This window comes from Stenella coeruleoalba (genome assembly GCF_951394435.1).
Source record: "Stenella coeruleoalba genome assembly, chromosome: 16".
NCBI lineage: Eukaryota > Metazoa > Chordata > Mammalia > Artiodactyla > Delphinidae > Stenella > Stenella coeruleoalba.
Window position 1 is genome coordinate 923,759 of NC_137162.1, and position 15,013 is coordinate 938,771.

The following is a 15,013-nucleotide window of genomic DNA, read 5'->3' on the forward strand; positions in this document are numbered from 1 at the left end:
AAGGAAAAGGCCACGCCCCACGCCAGACACAGGAGAGCAGCCCGGAGCGGGCAGCCCACAGGAGCCCGGGACGCCTCCGTCTGGGAAGGAAAAGGCCACGCCCCACGCCAGACACAGGAGAGCAGCCCGGAGCGGGCAGCCCACACGAGCCCGGGACGCCTCCGTCTGGGAAGGAAAAGGCCACGCCCCACGCCAGACACAGGAGAGCAGCCCGGAGCGGGCAGCCCACACGAGCCCGGGACGCCTCCGTCTGGGAAGGAAAAGGCCACGCCCCACGCCAGACACAGGAGAGCAGCCCGGAGCGGGCAGCCCACACGAGCCCGGGACGCCTCCGTCTGGGAAGGAAAAGGCCACGCCCCACGCCAGACACAGGAGAGCAGCCCGGAGCGGGCAGCCCACAGGAGCCCGGGACGCCTCCATATGGGAAGGAAAAGGCCACGCCCCACGCCAGACACAGGAGAGCAGCCCGGAGCGGGCAGCCCACACGAGCCCGGGACGCCTCCGTCTGGGAAGGAAAAGGCCACGCCCCACGCCAGACACAGGAGAGCAGCCAGGAGCGGGCAGCCCACAGGAGCCCGGGACGCCTCCATATGGGAAGGAAAAGGCCACGCCCCACGCCAGACACAGGAGAGCGGCCCGGAGCGGGCAGCCCACACGAGCCCGGGACGCCTCCGTCTGGGAAGGAAAAGGCCACGCCCCACGCCAGACACAGGAGAGCAGCCCGGAGCGGGCAGCCCACAGGAGCCCGGGACGCCTCCGTCTGGGAAGGAAAAGGCCACGCCCCACGCCAGACACAGGAGAGCAGCCCGGAGCGGGCAGCCCACAGGAGCCCGGGACGCCTCCGTCTGGTCCGTGGACGGTTCCTCCCATCGGTGGTGGACACCTGACCTCATTCTCAGCGTTGTAGCTTATCCCCACGTGGATGTTTGGAAGCTACAAAGTGAGAGTGACTATGTCTTTTTTTTTAAGCTAAGTATTGCCTGGCTCAAAAAACTTTTTCCACGTATTTTAAACCAATCACAATTTATTTCATAGAGATTTTTCAGCTGAGAAACGCACACACGGCAAACGTGACAGTGATATGTCAGTGTCACCCCCACCCGGGCCCCGTACAGACCTCTCTTCCCCGGTAAGAGGCCAGGACACTACCCAACCCCGATCCTCCGCTCACTCACTCCCCCACCCCCTCCCCACCCTTGGTGGCAGCAGGGTCCCGGCTGCACTGGCCTCAAGGGCAAAGGAAGCAAGTGCGGGTCACTTCCAACTCAAAGCGGAATGCGAACCACGGCTAACGAGACAGCCCGCAGAGCACACGTGTGGTCTGGGCAGAAGGGAAGGGAGGTTCAGTGACCCAGGTCCCCAGTTCCACCGCCCATTGGTGGCTGCACTGACACCCCCACCGAGACGGAGCAGCAGGGCCCACGGGCACAGTGTGGGGCGCCGCCCCCATGGCCTACGTGCTGCGATGGACTCTGAGAAAATAAATATTAAAGGCGGGCAAAGCCGGGAGCACCCCTCGCCCAGATCAACTCAGAAATATCTGGCCGGCACCGAGACACCTGGGTGCCACCGGACCTGCCCCGTCCGGCCCCCAGGGCAGAGGGAGCAGGCGTGCCCCCAACCCCGGAGTGGCCTTCCCAACTTGACGCACTAGCCTGAGAAAGGAAAGGTGACTGACAGCGATGACATCACCGCTGTTTCACGACGGTGGCCGCTGGGCTGGAGGGACAGTCCCGTCCGCACCCCCGGGGACGGCAAGCTGGTGGCTTCTGCTCGCGCCTGGCCTGCTTTCCTTTCTGGTTCCTTGCCTCCTGCTTTTTCAACTCCAAGAGTTTCCCTGTGAAGTGTGATGGTGATGCTGTCTGTGCTCACGGTACCTGTCACGCACGAGCCTTAATTTTCACGCAGGAAACACACCCACGTCCCCCCAGCTGCTGGCCCTTCTCCCCCCAAGGCTGATTCCCGACAAGTCCTTCTCTCATCTTCCTGGCAGAGTCTGTAGTGCAGACTTTAATCCATCTGGAATTACGTGTGAAGAAGGGGTCTTAGTTTATCGATTTTCCCAACAGTCGGCTGATCCAAACCCTTTATTAAACATTCAATCCTCTTCCCCTTGAGTTTGTGCAGAACAGGAGTCCCTGGATTACATGGGTCTTTTCGAGACTCTCCTTTTCTGCAGATCTTTTATCTATTCCTGTTGCTTTTAAATCATAGGACTTCTCATGGGGAAGCCCTGCTTGTTGAAGTTCTTCTAGGAATTGTCTCAGCTGTTTTAATATTTTCTCGCATATTAATTGCTGTATCACGGAGCTAAATTCCACAAAAAGTCTTGTTTTCCTGTTTAGTTGGATTGATTCTCACACATGCGAATTTGAAGACAAAGGACATATTTTAACAGATTGTCATTAACGGTGCAGATGACAAGTGACGTCACTTCTTGTGTGAAAAGTTAAGTCTTTCTGGGCTTCCCTGGTGGCGCAGTGGATGAGAGTCCGCCTGCCGATGCAGGGGACACGGGTCCGTGCCCCGGTCCGGGAGGATCCCACATGCCGCGGAGCGGCTGGGCCCGTGAGCCATGGCCGCTGAGCCTGCGCGTCCGGAGCCTGTGCTCCGCAACGGGAGAGGCCACAACAGTGAGAGGCCCGCGTACAGCAAAAAAAAAAAAAAAAAAAGTTAAGTCTTTCTGTGGAGGAGACATCGCTCAGGGATGAAAATACAGGGAGGCCGGTGGGTCGGCCCTGGGGCTGCCGTACATCTAGGACTGGCCGTGTACCCCACCCCGTCCCACCCGCCTGGCACCTGCGGGGGAGGGGGAGGAACCCACCCCCATCGACTGTCTGTCAGCAGGAGGCTATCCAAGCCATCTTGAAGAAAGTTAATCTCTTCTGCCCTTAAACTTTAGAAGAAGAAAATACCTCAGAGAACCTGCACAGGTTCCTGGAAAGGCCGACAGGGTGTCCCGTCGGGGCACGGACTCCGTGGTCGCCCATCTTCTGGGAAGGGGACCCAGTGCACAAGCCCCACCAGGAAAGGAGAAGCAGCAATGTCCCTCCCGGCCCCGCCTCCCAGGACCAGTGAGTGGATGAGAGAGACACAACCACTGGGGCTCCGCCACACTGCTCTTTAAAAAACCCCCAAACGGAACTCTTCACTGCAGCCCTGCCAAGTGACTGCTGGCTGTGCGCGGAGGCCAGAGACGCCTGCGGCCCCAGGGCCTGTGCCTGGGGGTGGGCACGGGGGCTGCTCCCCGTGCCCTCACCCTCCAGCCTCACGGCTCTGGGACCCCACGTCACCGCTCTGCGCCCAGCAGCCGTGCAGCCCCAGCGCAAGGACCGCCAGTCCCTGCAGCTCCCCGAGGCCCGTCGGCCCCAGCCCGCCTGGAGGCCCTCGGGGGCACCTCCCGGCCTCAGCCCCCTCCCCCTGCGCCCCCGGCCCAGCAAGGCTGCCTCCAGACAGGAGCCTGGGGGGTGCCCATTGGGGTGTCCCGGGGCAAGGGGCTGGGGAGCAAGCTGACACGGCGCCTGGGACCCCACGAGGTCTGGGCTCAGCGGTCGCACGGCGCCTCCTCACCACCGCCACTCGGACCTCAGGCCACTCAAGGGGACTTCTCTTTTCTTTCGTTCTTTTTATTTATTTTTTAAGAAAAACTAAACCAAACCGAAGCTTCGACTTGATTTGCTGAAGGAAGGAGGGCGAGCTGTCACGCTTCCTGGGCAGAAACACTTTAAATGTCCACTTTAAACCTACACATCTTATCCTGAGGGTGTATCAGCTTCTGTTTATTAAGAAGCCCAGGGCACAATGTCCTCGAGAAAAGTCGGTGTGGCAAGTGGAGAAACCTCTGCGTTCACAGGCGAACCGGCTGCTCTCTCGCGGCTTCTTACGCTTAACGTGGTGTCGGGTCACACGCGACACCTCAGCAAGGCGACGGGGACACGGCTCAGACGCGAGGCCAGAGCGCTCACAGCGCCCCTCGATCCTGAACTATTTCTCGAGCCAGAGCATTTGCCTTAAATCTTGTCTTGGAAAGCCGGGCTCCAGCCCTGCGGCAGGAAAGGCTGGAGCTCCACATTTCCTGGGGTCGAAGCCTTGGAAGGTGCCTGAGGGCGCTGGAGGTCACGGCCACACTAGCTCTCCTGCTCCAGGCGGCCACGAGGGACGCACAGGAGGTCCGGCCCAGGCCTGGGCCCCAGTCCCCACACAGGCGGTTTCCCGGGAGGTATGTGGAGGCGGGCGGGCGTCAGACGATTTGGGTGAAGCACGAGCCCGGCTGACCCCGGCTGACCGTCCTCGCCCTGACGGATGGGCGGGAAACGAGGGACCAGGAAGCAGTGCAGACGGCCGACACCGTGCCGGGGAAGCAAGACTATCTGGCTAATTAAATGGCAGAATCCGTTTAGAGGTAATTTCCTTTTTAAAAGATAACGAATTTCAGATTTAATATGGGACTAAATCAACTTTGAAGAGCTCTGCGGGTTCGGAGGGAGAGAAGGCTGCCTCTGGCGGCCTTCCTGGAACCCGGCCCCCACGGCCTCTTTCTGGTGACGGACGGGGTGGCCCGCGGTGACGGGTGACGTGATTTCATCAGCTTGTCTCGGGTCTTGTAATTCTATCATTAAAACCCTAAACTTTATCATCTTCCCGTGCCCTGCTCCTTTTGATGTAATGGCCTGAGCCCATTAATAACATCACCGTCCGAGGCGAGATGGAAGGGCTGTCACGGGGAAGCAGTCGTCCGAGTGCCAGACCGCGGCCCGCAGCCCTCACTTTTAATTTCAACATAGTGCCATTTGGGCCAGCAGGAAAGAAGCGTTGTTTTAAAATTAATTACCTTGTCAGTAGCTATTATGATTAAAAAGTAGGTCCACGTCAATACCCTGTGCCTAATTCAGAAAGAGAACTACACGAAGAGCCATGGAAATCAGTGCTCTAGGCCCTGAGAACGGAGCCTCTTTCTGTCTTGACGGGCGATTTCACGACGCGAGGAACCTTGCTGTGCCGAAGGGTCCCCACCCGCTCAGGCTGCCTGTGCGGAAGGAAGGGGCCGAGGACGCCTCGCGGCTTGAAGAGCCCGATGGCAGAGGCGACAGCCCTGAAGGGGCCACAGATCGAATACCTGAGGTCACACGTTTCTACTGGGGCGGCTCGGGCCTTGGACAGGACGCCAGGCGGAGGGGCAGACGAGGGGCCGTCGGGCCTGCCCACCAGGCTGCACTCCAGGGTCCTTCCTTTGTTATTTTTAGCCTCTGAACGTGGTGGAAACTGACCTCAGGTTTCGTCTCAGATCTGGGAGAGGCCATGTGCTCAGGTCAAACAAGTTGAAATAGCAAAGCACGGACGGCAGGAGGTTCCTACGACTGGCCGCTGATTTCAGGGTCTTTGGAGTTTCCTTTAGTCTTAAAGCATCAGATTGAAGGGTTTATCACACGTGCATCTAAGCTGCCTTCTACAGACCGACCTTCCTGGAAGCTATTCTCAGGACTGCACGCTTCACTCTGCCCCGCGTGCTGGCCTCGGGCTTGGGCCGGTGGGGCTGGCAGCCCTGGGGGAGTCCCCTACTGTGACAGCTGCAGGCACGAGGGAGCCTGTGGGGAGGTGGGTTGTCCCAGACGCCCCTGAGGCAGAGACAGAGGAGGAGGATACCGTGTGAAGGCAGGAAGGACACATCTGAGGGATGGAGCCTGAGCCGAGTCCCAGCGACGCATGCGCCCCGCCAGCCGGCACCATGCGCTCCTCCAGCCCGGCGTCTACCCAGGCCTGGCGCCCCAGTGACCTGTGAGGCCACCCATGCCTCCTGCAGCAGCAGGCACCCTGGGGCTGGGCCCAGGGCTCCCCAGCACGGGTGACACACGAACCCTCAGCCACTTGCGTGGGGTGGACCAGGGGGAGTCTCAGCACAATAAGGCCACACCCTCGAGCAGCAGAACATGGAGAGCGCCGGGGCAGCCGCCGTGGCTGGTTACAGAACCCACTCTTTTCCGTAAGCTTCCGGGGACCGCGCCCGGTTCTGAAATGCCCCTCTGGTCTCAGCCGGCTGGTGGCCGGAGCTCGGCTGTTGGAATGAGGCCATGAGGCCCCGCGGGCGCTGGACTGTCCCTGCAGTCTTACGTGGAAGCCCAGCCCCTTGAGACAGTACTGGAGACGGAGCGCTCAGGAGATGATCCAGGTCAAATGGGGCCATGAGGGTGGGCCCTGACCTGATGGGACAGGTGTCCTCGTAAGAAGAGGCGCCAGGGCTTCTTCTGCCACCTGAGAACACAGCAAGAAGGCAGCCAGCGGCGTCCAGCAGGAAGGGGTCTCTCCAGAGCCGGACCACGCCGGGCCCTGACCCCAGACCCGTGGCCTCCAGAGCTGAGGGCAACGAAGTGCATCGTGGCCGCGGGCTCTCCAGTAATCTGCACGGTTGGTCCGGCTCCAGCCTGGGCCTGAGTTTCCTGTCTGTGCACCGAGATGTCCTCCAGCCCACGAGGCTGCCTCTGTCAGGGGGACAGGAGGGGTTCAGGCCCCACCATGGCTGGCACTTCTCAATCAAATCGCTGTTTGCCACCCTCTGCATGGCCGTGCTCCCTTTGATGACAACGGTCTCCAGGGCAGGGCTGTGGGTGGAGACCTCCTGCAGGCATCAGGCTGAGCTTCCCGTCAGCAGTTCTCTCATTCGTTCTTTAAATAGCATCATAATATTAAATACGCCTTTTCTGCTCAGATGCCACCACAAGCCAGAGAAGCAGAGAAGACCCATAGCCTCCTGGGGCCACTCAGTTCCCCCACGTACCCGGAAGAGAAAACAAGAGCTGGAAGCTCAGAAAGCCGACGGAGGCTTTAAGACTTTTGATATCAAAGAACGTCGGAAACAATGCTGAATGTCAGCGGCTTTCGGGAGATGCAGACCACCCTGCGGTCCCCAGCCCGGGTGAGCACGCAGCTGGCGGGGCCACAGTCCGGCGGAGAAGGACGAGACGTTCTGAATGCTAGCGAAGCCCCGAGAACACCGCAAACGAAGGCCAGCAAGATGGTGGACGAGCACGGACGGAGCTGCCACGAGGGACATGGAGCTGGAGGGTGGGAGTGACAAACCCACGATACAAGCCACAGAGGGAGGTGCCCGTGCTGCCGTTCACGTGACACTCCAGGATATCATGTAAGGGGCTCTCGGAAGCCTGCCTCCCCCAAAACAACAGAGGATGCAAACGTGCAATAAAAACATATACAATACTGCACACATGTTAACACACACAAGCGGTCCAGGGATGTGCACGGGGTCCAGGAAAGACAGGCACTGGATCAAGACGGCTGGGGGGCAGAGTGGGGGGGCGGGTACGACGAGGGTTCAGGACAGAGAACACAGGGGCACCGACGGCACCCTCGTTTCACTTCTGGACAGAAGGACAAGCACGGAAAAACGTAAACCCGACACTGCCGAGTGGAGGGCGCAGGACTGTCATCGTAGCCTCCCACACCTCGCTGGATGCCTGACGCCAGGAGCACGCAGGAGCCCAGCCCTCGGCTGGGGAGGAGCTGGGGCGGCGAGGACGCTGCCTGGTGGGCCCGGGACTCCTGCGTCTGAGCTGGGCTCCAAACAGACACGGGACAGTGGCCACCTGGGCCTCCAGGCTGAGGGACGCCTGAGTGGGGAGGTGGGGGCCACCGGCCACGTGGGGCGTCCCGATGCCCCGCATCCTTAGCACAGAGCCTGTCTTTGCCTGGAGACCGGCGGCTTTTCTTCTGCTGGCTGACCAGCGAGGCGAGTTCTGGGAACGGCCCTAAGAGAAGCCCTGAGACGAGGGTCTTTGAGCGGCTGACAGCTGACGGATGACCGCCCGCAGGACGACAAAGGGGAGCTGTGAGCAGCCGCATCACACCGCCGCGCCCTGGGAAACTAATTGCTCCCAATTGTCCCAGGCAGCATTATTTTTCTGGCAATCATTTTCTTTGAAAGCCCAAAATGAGCATGAAACAACTCTTTTGACCGGACATAAAAGTTAAATGTCCCAATGTTGATCAAATTAACTTCAGCGCTGTGACAATGGACTGTATTTGTGAAGAGATACTGGGGGACAAAGGGGCGCTTTATGCCGAGATTTCACAGTTGTGATGTAAAAATGTTCCTGAGGACCTGGCCCGGCCGCATTGCATAGGGAGACACAAGAGGCCTGTCACTTGTGGAAAAAAAATCTCACTTCACGGCCGAAAGCTTGGGAGAGTCCAGGAAGGACTGTGTGAGCTGCAGTCTCTGCTGCCGAGTTAATGCCCTAAACGTTCCCCAAGAGCGTGACTGTGCGCCTGGAGAGGGACCACCTGTCCCCACGGGGGGTACAAAGGTGCACGCGGCACACACAGCCCCCCAGAGCCCCAAGGAGGGTCCGAGCCACCCCTCCAGGCAGACAGGACCCCAGGCCCCGCGCAGAGGCCCCAACACAGCCCACTGCAGCGTCTCTGAGCCTGACGCCCTTTGCTAATTAGAGGTTTGTCTTCTTTTAACCTTGCAGAGCGAGAGGGTTTTTTTAAATTTTCTTTTTTTTTTTTTTGGCCCCGACTCGCGGCACGTGGGATCTTAGTTCCCCGACCAGGGGTCAAACCCACACCCCCTGCATTGGATGCACAGAGTCTTAACCACTGGACCGCCAGGGAAGTCCCAGAACAAGAGATTTAAAGCAAAAAATTATTGCACAAAAACATCAGTTATGATTTACCATAAAAACCCAGACGAACCCACTGGCCGCCCTTTATTAACACTGGAAATCCTATTTTGCAACGTCTCCAAGGGGAATCCTTCCCACTAAGCCCATCACAGCAAGGGCGCCATGGGCGTGGTGCTCTGCAGGGGACATTCATGGTGGGCGCTGCTCCTAGCGTAAACAATTCTGAAAGTTCACACACTTCAGATGAGAGTTTGACTCTCAGGGTTTTTTGTTTTGTTTTAAGTAAGACTTTTATTTTGGAATAATCTTGGATTCACAGAAAAACTGCAAACACAGCACTGGGTGCCTCTCGGTTTTAACCCGCGGTCCCCCCACCACCTTGTGGGGACAGGACCTGGGCTGACGTGCCACCTTTCCCGGGCCTGACACCCTCGCTCGGATGGAAACGCGAGCCTGCGAGGCTTTACGGGGAGATTAAGCCGGGAAGGCGGGCTCCCCTCGGACCCCGCACTGTTTCCCTGCGTCCACGCCGGCCGCAGACAATGTTCCCAGAGGTTCCCAACGCCCTGAATGGGAAACTGTTGGTGGCAGCGTCCATTCAAAGGGCCAGCATGGCATTGTCCTCCCAATCGGCAGAGAGAATGCGGTCTGCTGGTGGCTGCCAAAAGGTTAGCATCCCCGATGAAAGGGCGGCCCGTCATTCACCGCCGACAGAGCGGCCCTTTGTGCGGGCGGCCCGGCCCCGCGCGGCGGAGGTCCGGATGCGGCTGGCTGAGCGCCCCACAGAAGCCCTTCATGGGAACGCAGAGCTGGGGAAGGGCCCGAAACCCAGAGGCCGCTTTCCCGGGGGTCGCAAAGCACAGGCGGTCTGGGGCAGTGACACATCCTCAGGCCATCCGTCTGATGACCTGACCACAGCCGCCAAGCCCAGCTCATTCCCCATCCAGCCGGCTCCGGCCCCAAAGGAGGCCCCAGAGAGGGCCCGGGGACCGCAGGGCCCCAGCCGCGCCCCAGCCGAGCAGCCCTGGGAGGCCGGTCTGGCCGCTGCGAGATGAGCCCTCCCAGGAGGGCCGCTCCCAAGTCTGATGTGACCACACGCGCCCCTGGGCCTCCTCCCGGACCAAGGCACCGTGCGCGTCAGGCCGGTGCCGCGAAGGCGGACAGCCCGGGGCCTCAGCACAGACTGGGCGATGCTGGCGCCTGGCTGCAGACAGGGTGAGGGCAAGCAGATCCCCGTGTCCCCCACGTGGGGGCCTCGGATGGGGCAAGAGGCCTGATCTCCGGCAGCCCGGAGGCGAACTGGCGGCCACTGTCTCGTCCCGCTGACTGGTGGCACGAGGACAGGCTCCTGGCCTTCCGGCTCCGTCCAGGGAGCGTCTCGGCCGAGCACGCGCACAGAAGGAACAGGCACAACTCATGGTCTGGGCAGGCTGGCGAGGTCCTGGGGAGATCTGAGACCCCGCCCCAAGCCCAAGCGGACCAAAGGCCCCACTTAGGGCACGGGCGCTGGTGGGAGAGGACTCCAGCTGAGGACTCGGCCGCTGGACGCGCTCCGGCAAATCAGGGCCCAACGCAGCCTGTTAATTGGGTGTGAGGAGCTCCCTTTCTTTCCCAGATGACAGCCCATCAGCGGCGACCCCGTGAGAGGTCACATGAGACCATCGCAGACAGAGGGAGGGCCTCAGAGGGCCCAGGGGGGAGGGTCCTGAAAACCAGCTGTGACGGGGGCCAGGGCGGTCGGAGGGGTGTGCTGGGAGCCTGGGCAGGTGATGGGAGGAACTCGCGCACTCTGATGACCACTGAGGCTGCCTCCCCTCTGGCCAGGGGCCCGCAGCCGGGCCGGGAAGCTGGGGCAGAGCGGTGCGGGAGGCGGCGCTCCGCCAGGCAGGGCAGACCTGCCCGGCCAGCCACTCCAAGGGGCCTATAGCCGGAGCCCGGTGGGGGGCCAGAGTCTGGGAAGACTCAGCCCGCGGCCAGCGGGACCCCAGGCCAAACGAGACTTCCGTCTGCCATGGCTCATCTTCCCCCCAAGACGGAAAAGAAAGTGAGGCCACCCACTGTCCAGCGCGCCTGGACAGGATAACGGGAGCCTTGGGGCAGGGGTCGGGCTTTGTGCATTAGCCCTGGGTCGACACTAGCAAGTTCCGTATTTTGGGTAAATACGAAAAATGGCTTAAAGAGCAAGGCACGCTCCTCCCCAGAGGTGGGCGGGGGGAGGCCCCCCTCAGTACCCACCTGTCGAGCACGTAGCCCAGGGCCTTGTGCCGGATCCCCGAGTACACAGAAGGGCTGGTCTCCCAGGCAACCAGGTTGGAAGCATCGTGGAAAAGATGGATGTTCACCAAGTCGAAGGCACTGCGGGGACAGAGACAGGAAGCTCGGAGGAGGGCTGGAGCTGCCCGGCTGCCTGGGCCGGCCCCCCATGCCACCCCACCTGGCTCCTCAAGGCAGGTGCACCCACGCTGCCCGGGCGTGTCCTCCCCCGAGGTGTGGTCAGAGGACACACAAGACCTGGAGTCCTCACACAGTGAAGTCCCCACACAGACACGGGTACTCGGCCAACGGAAAAGGGAGCTGTTTCTCTGGAGAAAGGGACCTACACAGGATCCCAGGAACTTTCCTCAGAACGGGGGGCGGGGGGAGCGGGAGGGAGGCCGGGGAAGGGGCGACGGGAGTGGGGAGGGGGGACAAGGCCCCTCCCCAGGCCTTAGCTCCCTCCACGGGCAGCTGGTGCTACAGCCCGAAGCCCCCTGTGCTGCTCAGTGCTCACCATGGGGTCCCCGTGCCATAGGGGTCACTAAGGGATTCATTTCACTCCCCAGAAGAAGCCCCAAGCTCACAGCCCTTGGAAAACCCTTGGGGAAACCCCAGCAGCCCAGTGTCGCCTGGGCTTCTGCAGGGACGTGGCGAGGCGGGTTTGGCCTGTCAGCCTCTCGTGCCCAGGGAGCCCTGGGGCATCGCTGCAGCCTGTCTGCCGCACAGAGAGGTGGGGGCCATCCGCAGAGCTGGGACCACTGGGCCCCACGATCCAGTGAGACACGTGCGCTGACCTGACAGCACTGTCCTGGGCCGGATAAAGAGCTCAAATTCTCTCCTATGGCCTCATGAGGACCCACTGACCCCAGGCGGCCACCCCGTGCCCCTCCCACGCTGCACCGGGGGGGCCCGTGGGACTGAGAACAACGGCAGGAGTTGGGGGGTCAGGTCAGGAAGGCTGCGGCTGTCTCAGCTCCCTCTCACGCTCTGGGACCCTGGCCTCAGGAAACGCCCTGACCTGCGTGGCCCCAAGGAGGGGCCCGCGTGGAAATAGCAGGGGGGCCGCGGTCACTGGCTGACGCTGGCACCTGACGGGAGTGCAGCTCCTGAGGATGGGCTGCAGCCTTGGCCTGAACAAGCGGTCAGCTAGCGGCAGGTCGGGCCTCTCCCCAGGGAGACACCCCAACCCCAGGACCTCACAGTGCAGACCGTGGCCTCAGTCCCCCGGGCCCGACCCCAGGTGGCCGAGCGCACGTCAGGGAAGCAGGACCCGCTGCTGGACGCAGCAGCAGGGGGACCGCCATGGGGAGGGGCTGCCAGGGCACCCATGGGATGGGGGGGCGGGTGGGAGTGAGTGCGGGGACACCACAGTCATGTGCCCGGCAACCACGCTCTGTGTCACACAGAGTCGCCAGAACAAAAAGGGTCAAAGAGTAGAGGGTCGGGTCGGGTCGGGCAGCCTTTGACGGAAGTGCCCCCGCAGTGCTGAAGGGGGGCGTCCTGGGACGCAGGGGACCACGGTGGACGTACCAGTCTGCAAGGCACCACCTCGTCCGGATGAAGCCTTTCCTCGACCACTTGCACTGAAAAACAAACAGGTCACACTTGTCAGCAGTGAGGGGGGAGGAGGGCATGCCTGGCTCACAGGCAGTCGGGGCGCCGAGAAAAGTGGGACCACACGGGCTCCGCACTGGCTGCGGGCAGGGAGGGGACCACGAGGCACGACCACCACCATCTCCCAGACCAGCTGCAGGGGCTCAGTCGGCCAGGCCATGGGGGGCCCCAGTGGACAGGAGGACGCCCTTGGCCAAGTTCAGGGGGCCCCGAGCGGCGGCGCCAGCAAGACCTCCTACGCAGCTGGCGGGCCTGGCGGGTGACAGGACGCCTCTGAGCCGGCAGGAAGCTGCGCGGTCGGCGTGGAGAGGCCGCCACTAGCGGGCTCGGGGCCTGCGGCGTCATAGCCGCGAGAGAGCCGTGTGGGACCCCGGGAGGCAGACAGACACAGAAACCCCATCTCTACTTCTGCTCCACCAACCCCACCTCAAAGAAAGGAACTTCTGCTGGAGAAGCTGGGAGAAGCCTCGCTGAGCCACCACCCGTCCTGCTGTCCCGCAGCTGGGGCGGCACCTGCCCCGCCCAGCGTCAGCGGCCACGTCCCCTCGTGCTCACGCTGGAAGGGGAGGAGGGTGGGATGCAGCCGGGCTGCCCAGCAGCCGCTCTGTGACGAAGGACGTTCCGTGTTGGGGGCCGCGTGTGACAGTGTCATAATCAACTTTCACTTAAATGGCCACACAGCACAGGGTAGCTTCACGGCCTGAGCAGTTTTGGGAGTGGGGCTCTGCCCGGCACCCCTTGCAAGTCTGCGGGAGGCACTGGGGACCTTCCTGAATCCCTGGTGGCAAACTTTAGGGTGCTGGAGGGAACGTCTGTCTTCTCCGGGACCCTCCGCCCACGTCCCAGGGCAGCGTGTCAAGCGTCCACGGAGCACAGGGGCTGGTCCTCGGGCGGGGGGCATGTGGGGCTGTGCCGTGGGGACAGGCGGGGGCAGAGGGCGGAGACCGCGTGGTCCCGGAGATGCTAGCCGCGTGGGACCCAGAGACCAACGCGGCGAAAAGCACTGCCTCCTGACAGCCATGTCCAGGGAAGTGGGGGCCCAGGTCAGCCACGCATTTCTTTACTTCGTGCAGACAGTTCGGCGGCTAAAGCGCTCTCCACGCGCCTCCCTAACCACCGTCCCATTTGTTTCTACTCCCCCAACAGCCAGCCGTCACGAGGGGCTCCTCTCTCTTCTGCTCCGTTCGTTCGGCGCCCCGTGGGCTCCTAACCCCACCCCTTGCCCAGACTGCTCTCACAAGGTCACCACGGCCTTGAGTTCCTGACGCATCCTCAACCGGACCGCTGATTCGCTGACCCTCTCTCTGACCACGTCCGGTTCAGAACCCAGCCCGCTGTTCAGCGCAGCACCTGCGGGACCCAGGAGCCCTCGAGGTTGAGAATCGCACCCAAGGTCACATGGCAAGTGGTCACCCGCTGGGGCAGGCCGCAGGGGAGCCAGGCTGGACGTGGGCCCGGTCAAATCCACCAGAAGGTCTGTCGCCTTCTCCCATTGCCGCAGCGGGAGTGGGAGGGGGTCGCCACGCACACCGGCTGTCGAGGGCGCCCCGCCCCCCCTCAGCCTCTCCGGGAGAACCAGCGACTTGTCTTCCGTCTGCAGCCACGTCCTGCAGAGAGTGGGAAGCAGGCGCCGCCACCCTGGTGCCCTCGTGCACATTCGGAAACCAGGAGCTGCAGCACAGGGCGGCCTGACTCCTGGGCTCAGGGCGAGCCTCCGGAAGCGGGACCAGGGTCTGGGCCGGTTCCCTGGGAGCAGCCGGCAGGGCAGCCTGTGGTCAGCACACATGTAGGGAGGCTGGGGCCTCCAGCACAGAAGCTTCCGGATGCAGGTGCTCATAGCAAACGGAGGCGGGGTGCAAGCGGGCGGGGCTGGGCCTCCTCTGCCTCTTCCCAGCCCCGTGCACGCTCCCAGGCTCACTGGTCATCGGCCACCTTCTCAAGCCACCCAAGGCTCCAGGCGACGGCAGACGGGACGGCAGTGGCTGGGGTGCCCCGGGGTGTCCACCCCAGTTCTCAGAGAGGCTCTCACACTGGAGTGGGAACCATGTCACACCCGGGTCTGGGCGGGGGCGGTGGGGGGGCCGCCACATCATTCACCTGACAATATTAAGTCTCTGCTCAGATGCCCTGTTAATAGGATGCCTTTACCAGCAGATGGATGGCGAATACAGGCGGCTTCATCTACTAAAAGACGGCATAAATCACGGTGAGAAAAGGGAGGCTGCGGGAAGGTTATCACCACCCAGCCTCCCCGTGAAAGGCCCGCTTCAGAGCATTAGTGAAATTAATTCATCTTTCATAAGAGCTTGGAACAGTCCCTGTGATGCATGGAAACAACCAATTTCTCACGATGGGCAGGAGGAATAAAATGCCTCGGCCCCGACGGACGACGCAGACCTGCTTTTCAAAACGGTCTCGCGTTGCCTGGAGTGCTTCCCCCAGAGGCAGCACGTGGAATTCGCGTCGAGCCAAGAGCGCCCACAAGCCACCAGGGAAGTTCTGTC

The 15,013-nt window shown here is 61.8% G+C and overlaps 1 protein-coding gene across 2 annotated transcripts in view; it reads right to left on the bottom strand.

The window, feature by feature from the left end:
• INPP5A (inositol polyphosphate-5-phosphatase A) overlaps window positions 1-15,013 on the bottom strand; it is a 178,104-nt gene that overhangs the window by 35,426 nt on the left and 127,665 nt on the right. For both annotated transcript variants that reach the window (XM_079900603.1, XM_079900604.1), the window contains 2 exons: window positions 12,426-12,478; window positions 10,875-10,994 (listed from right to left, as the gene is read on the bottom strand). In XM_079900603.1, coding sequence (XP_079756729.1) covers window positions 10,875-10,994; window positions 12,426-12,478 — 173 coding nt within the window. The remainder of the gene's footprint in view (window positions 1-10,874; window positions 10,995-12,425; window positions 12,479-15,013) is intronic.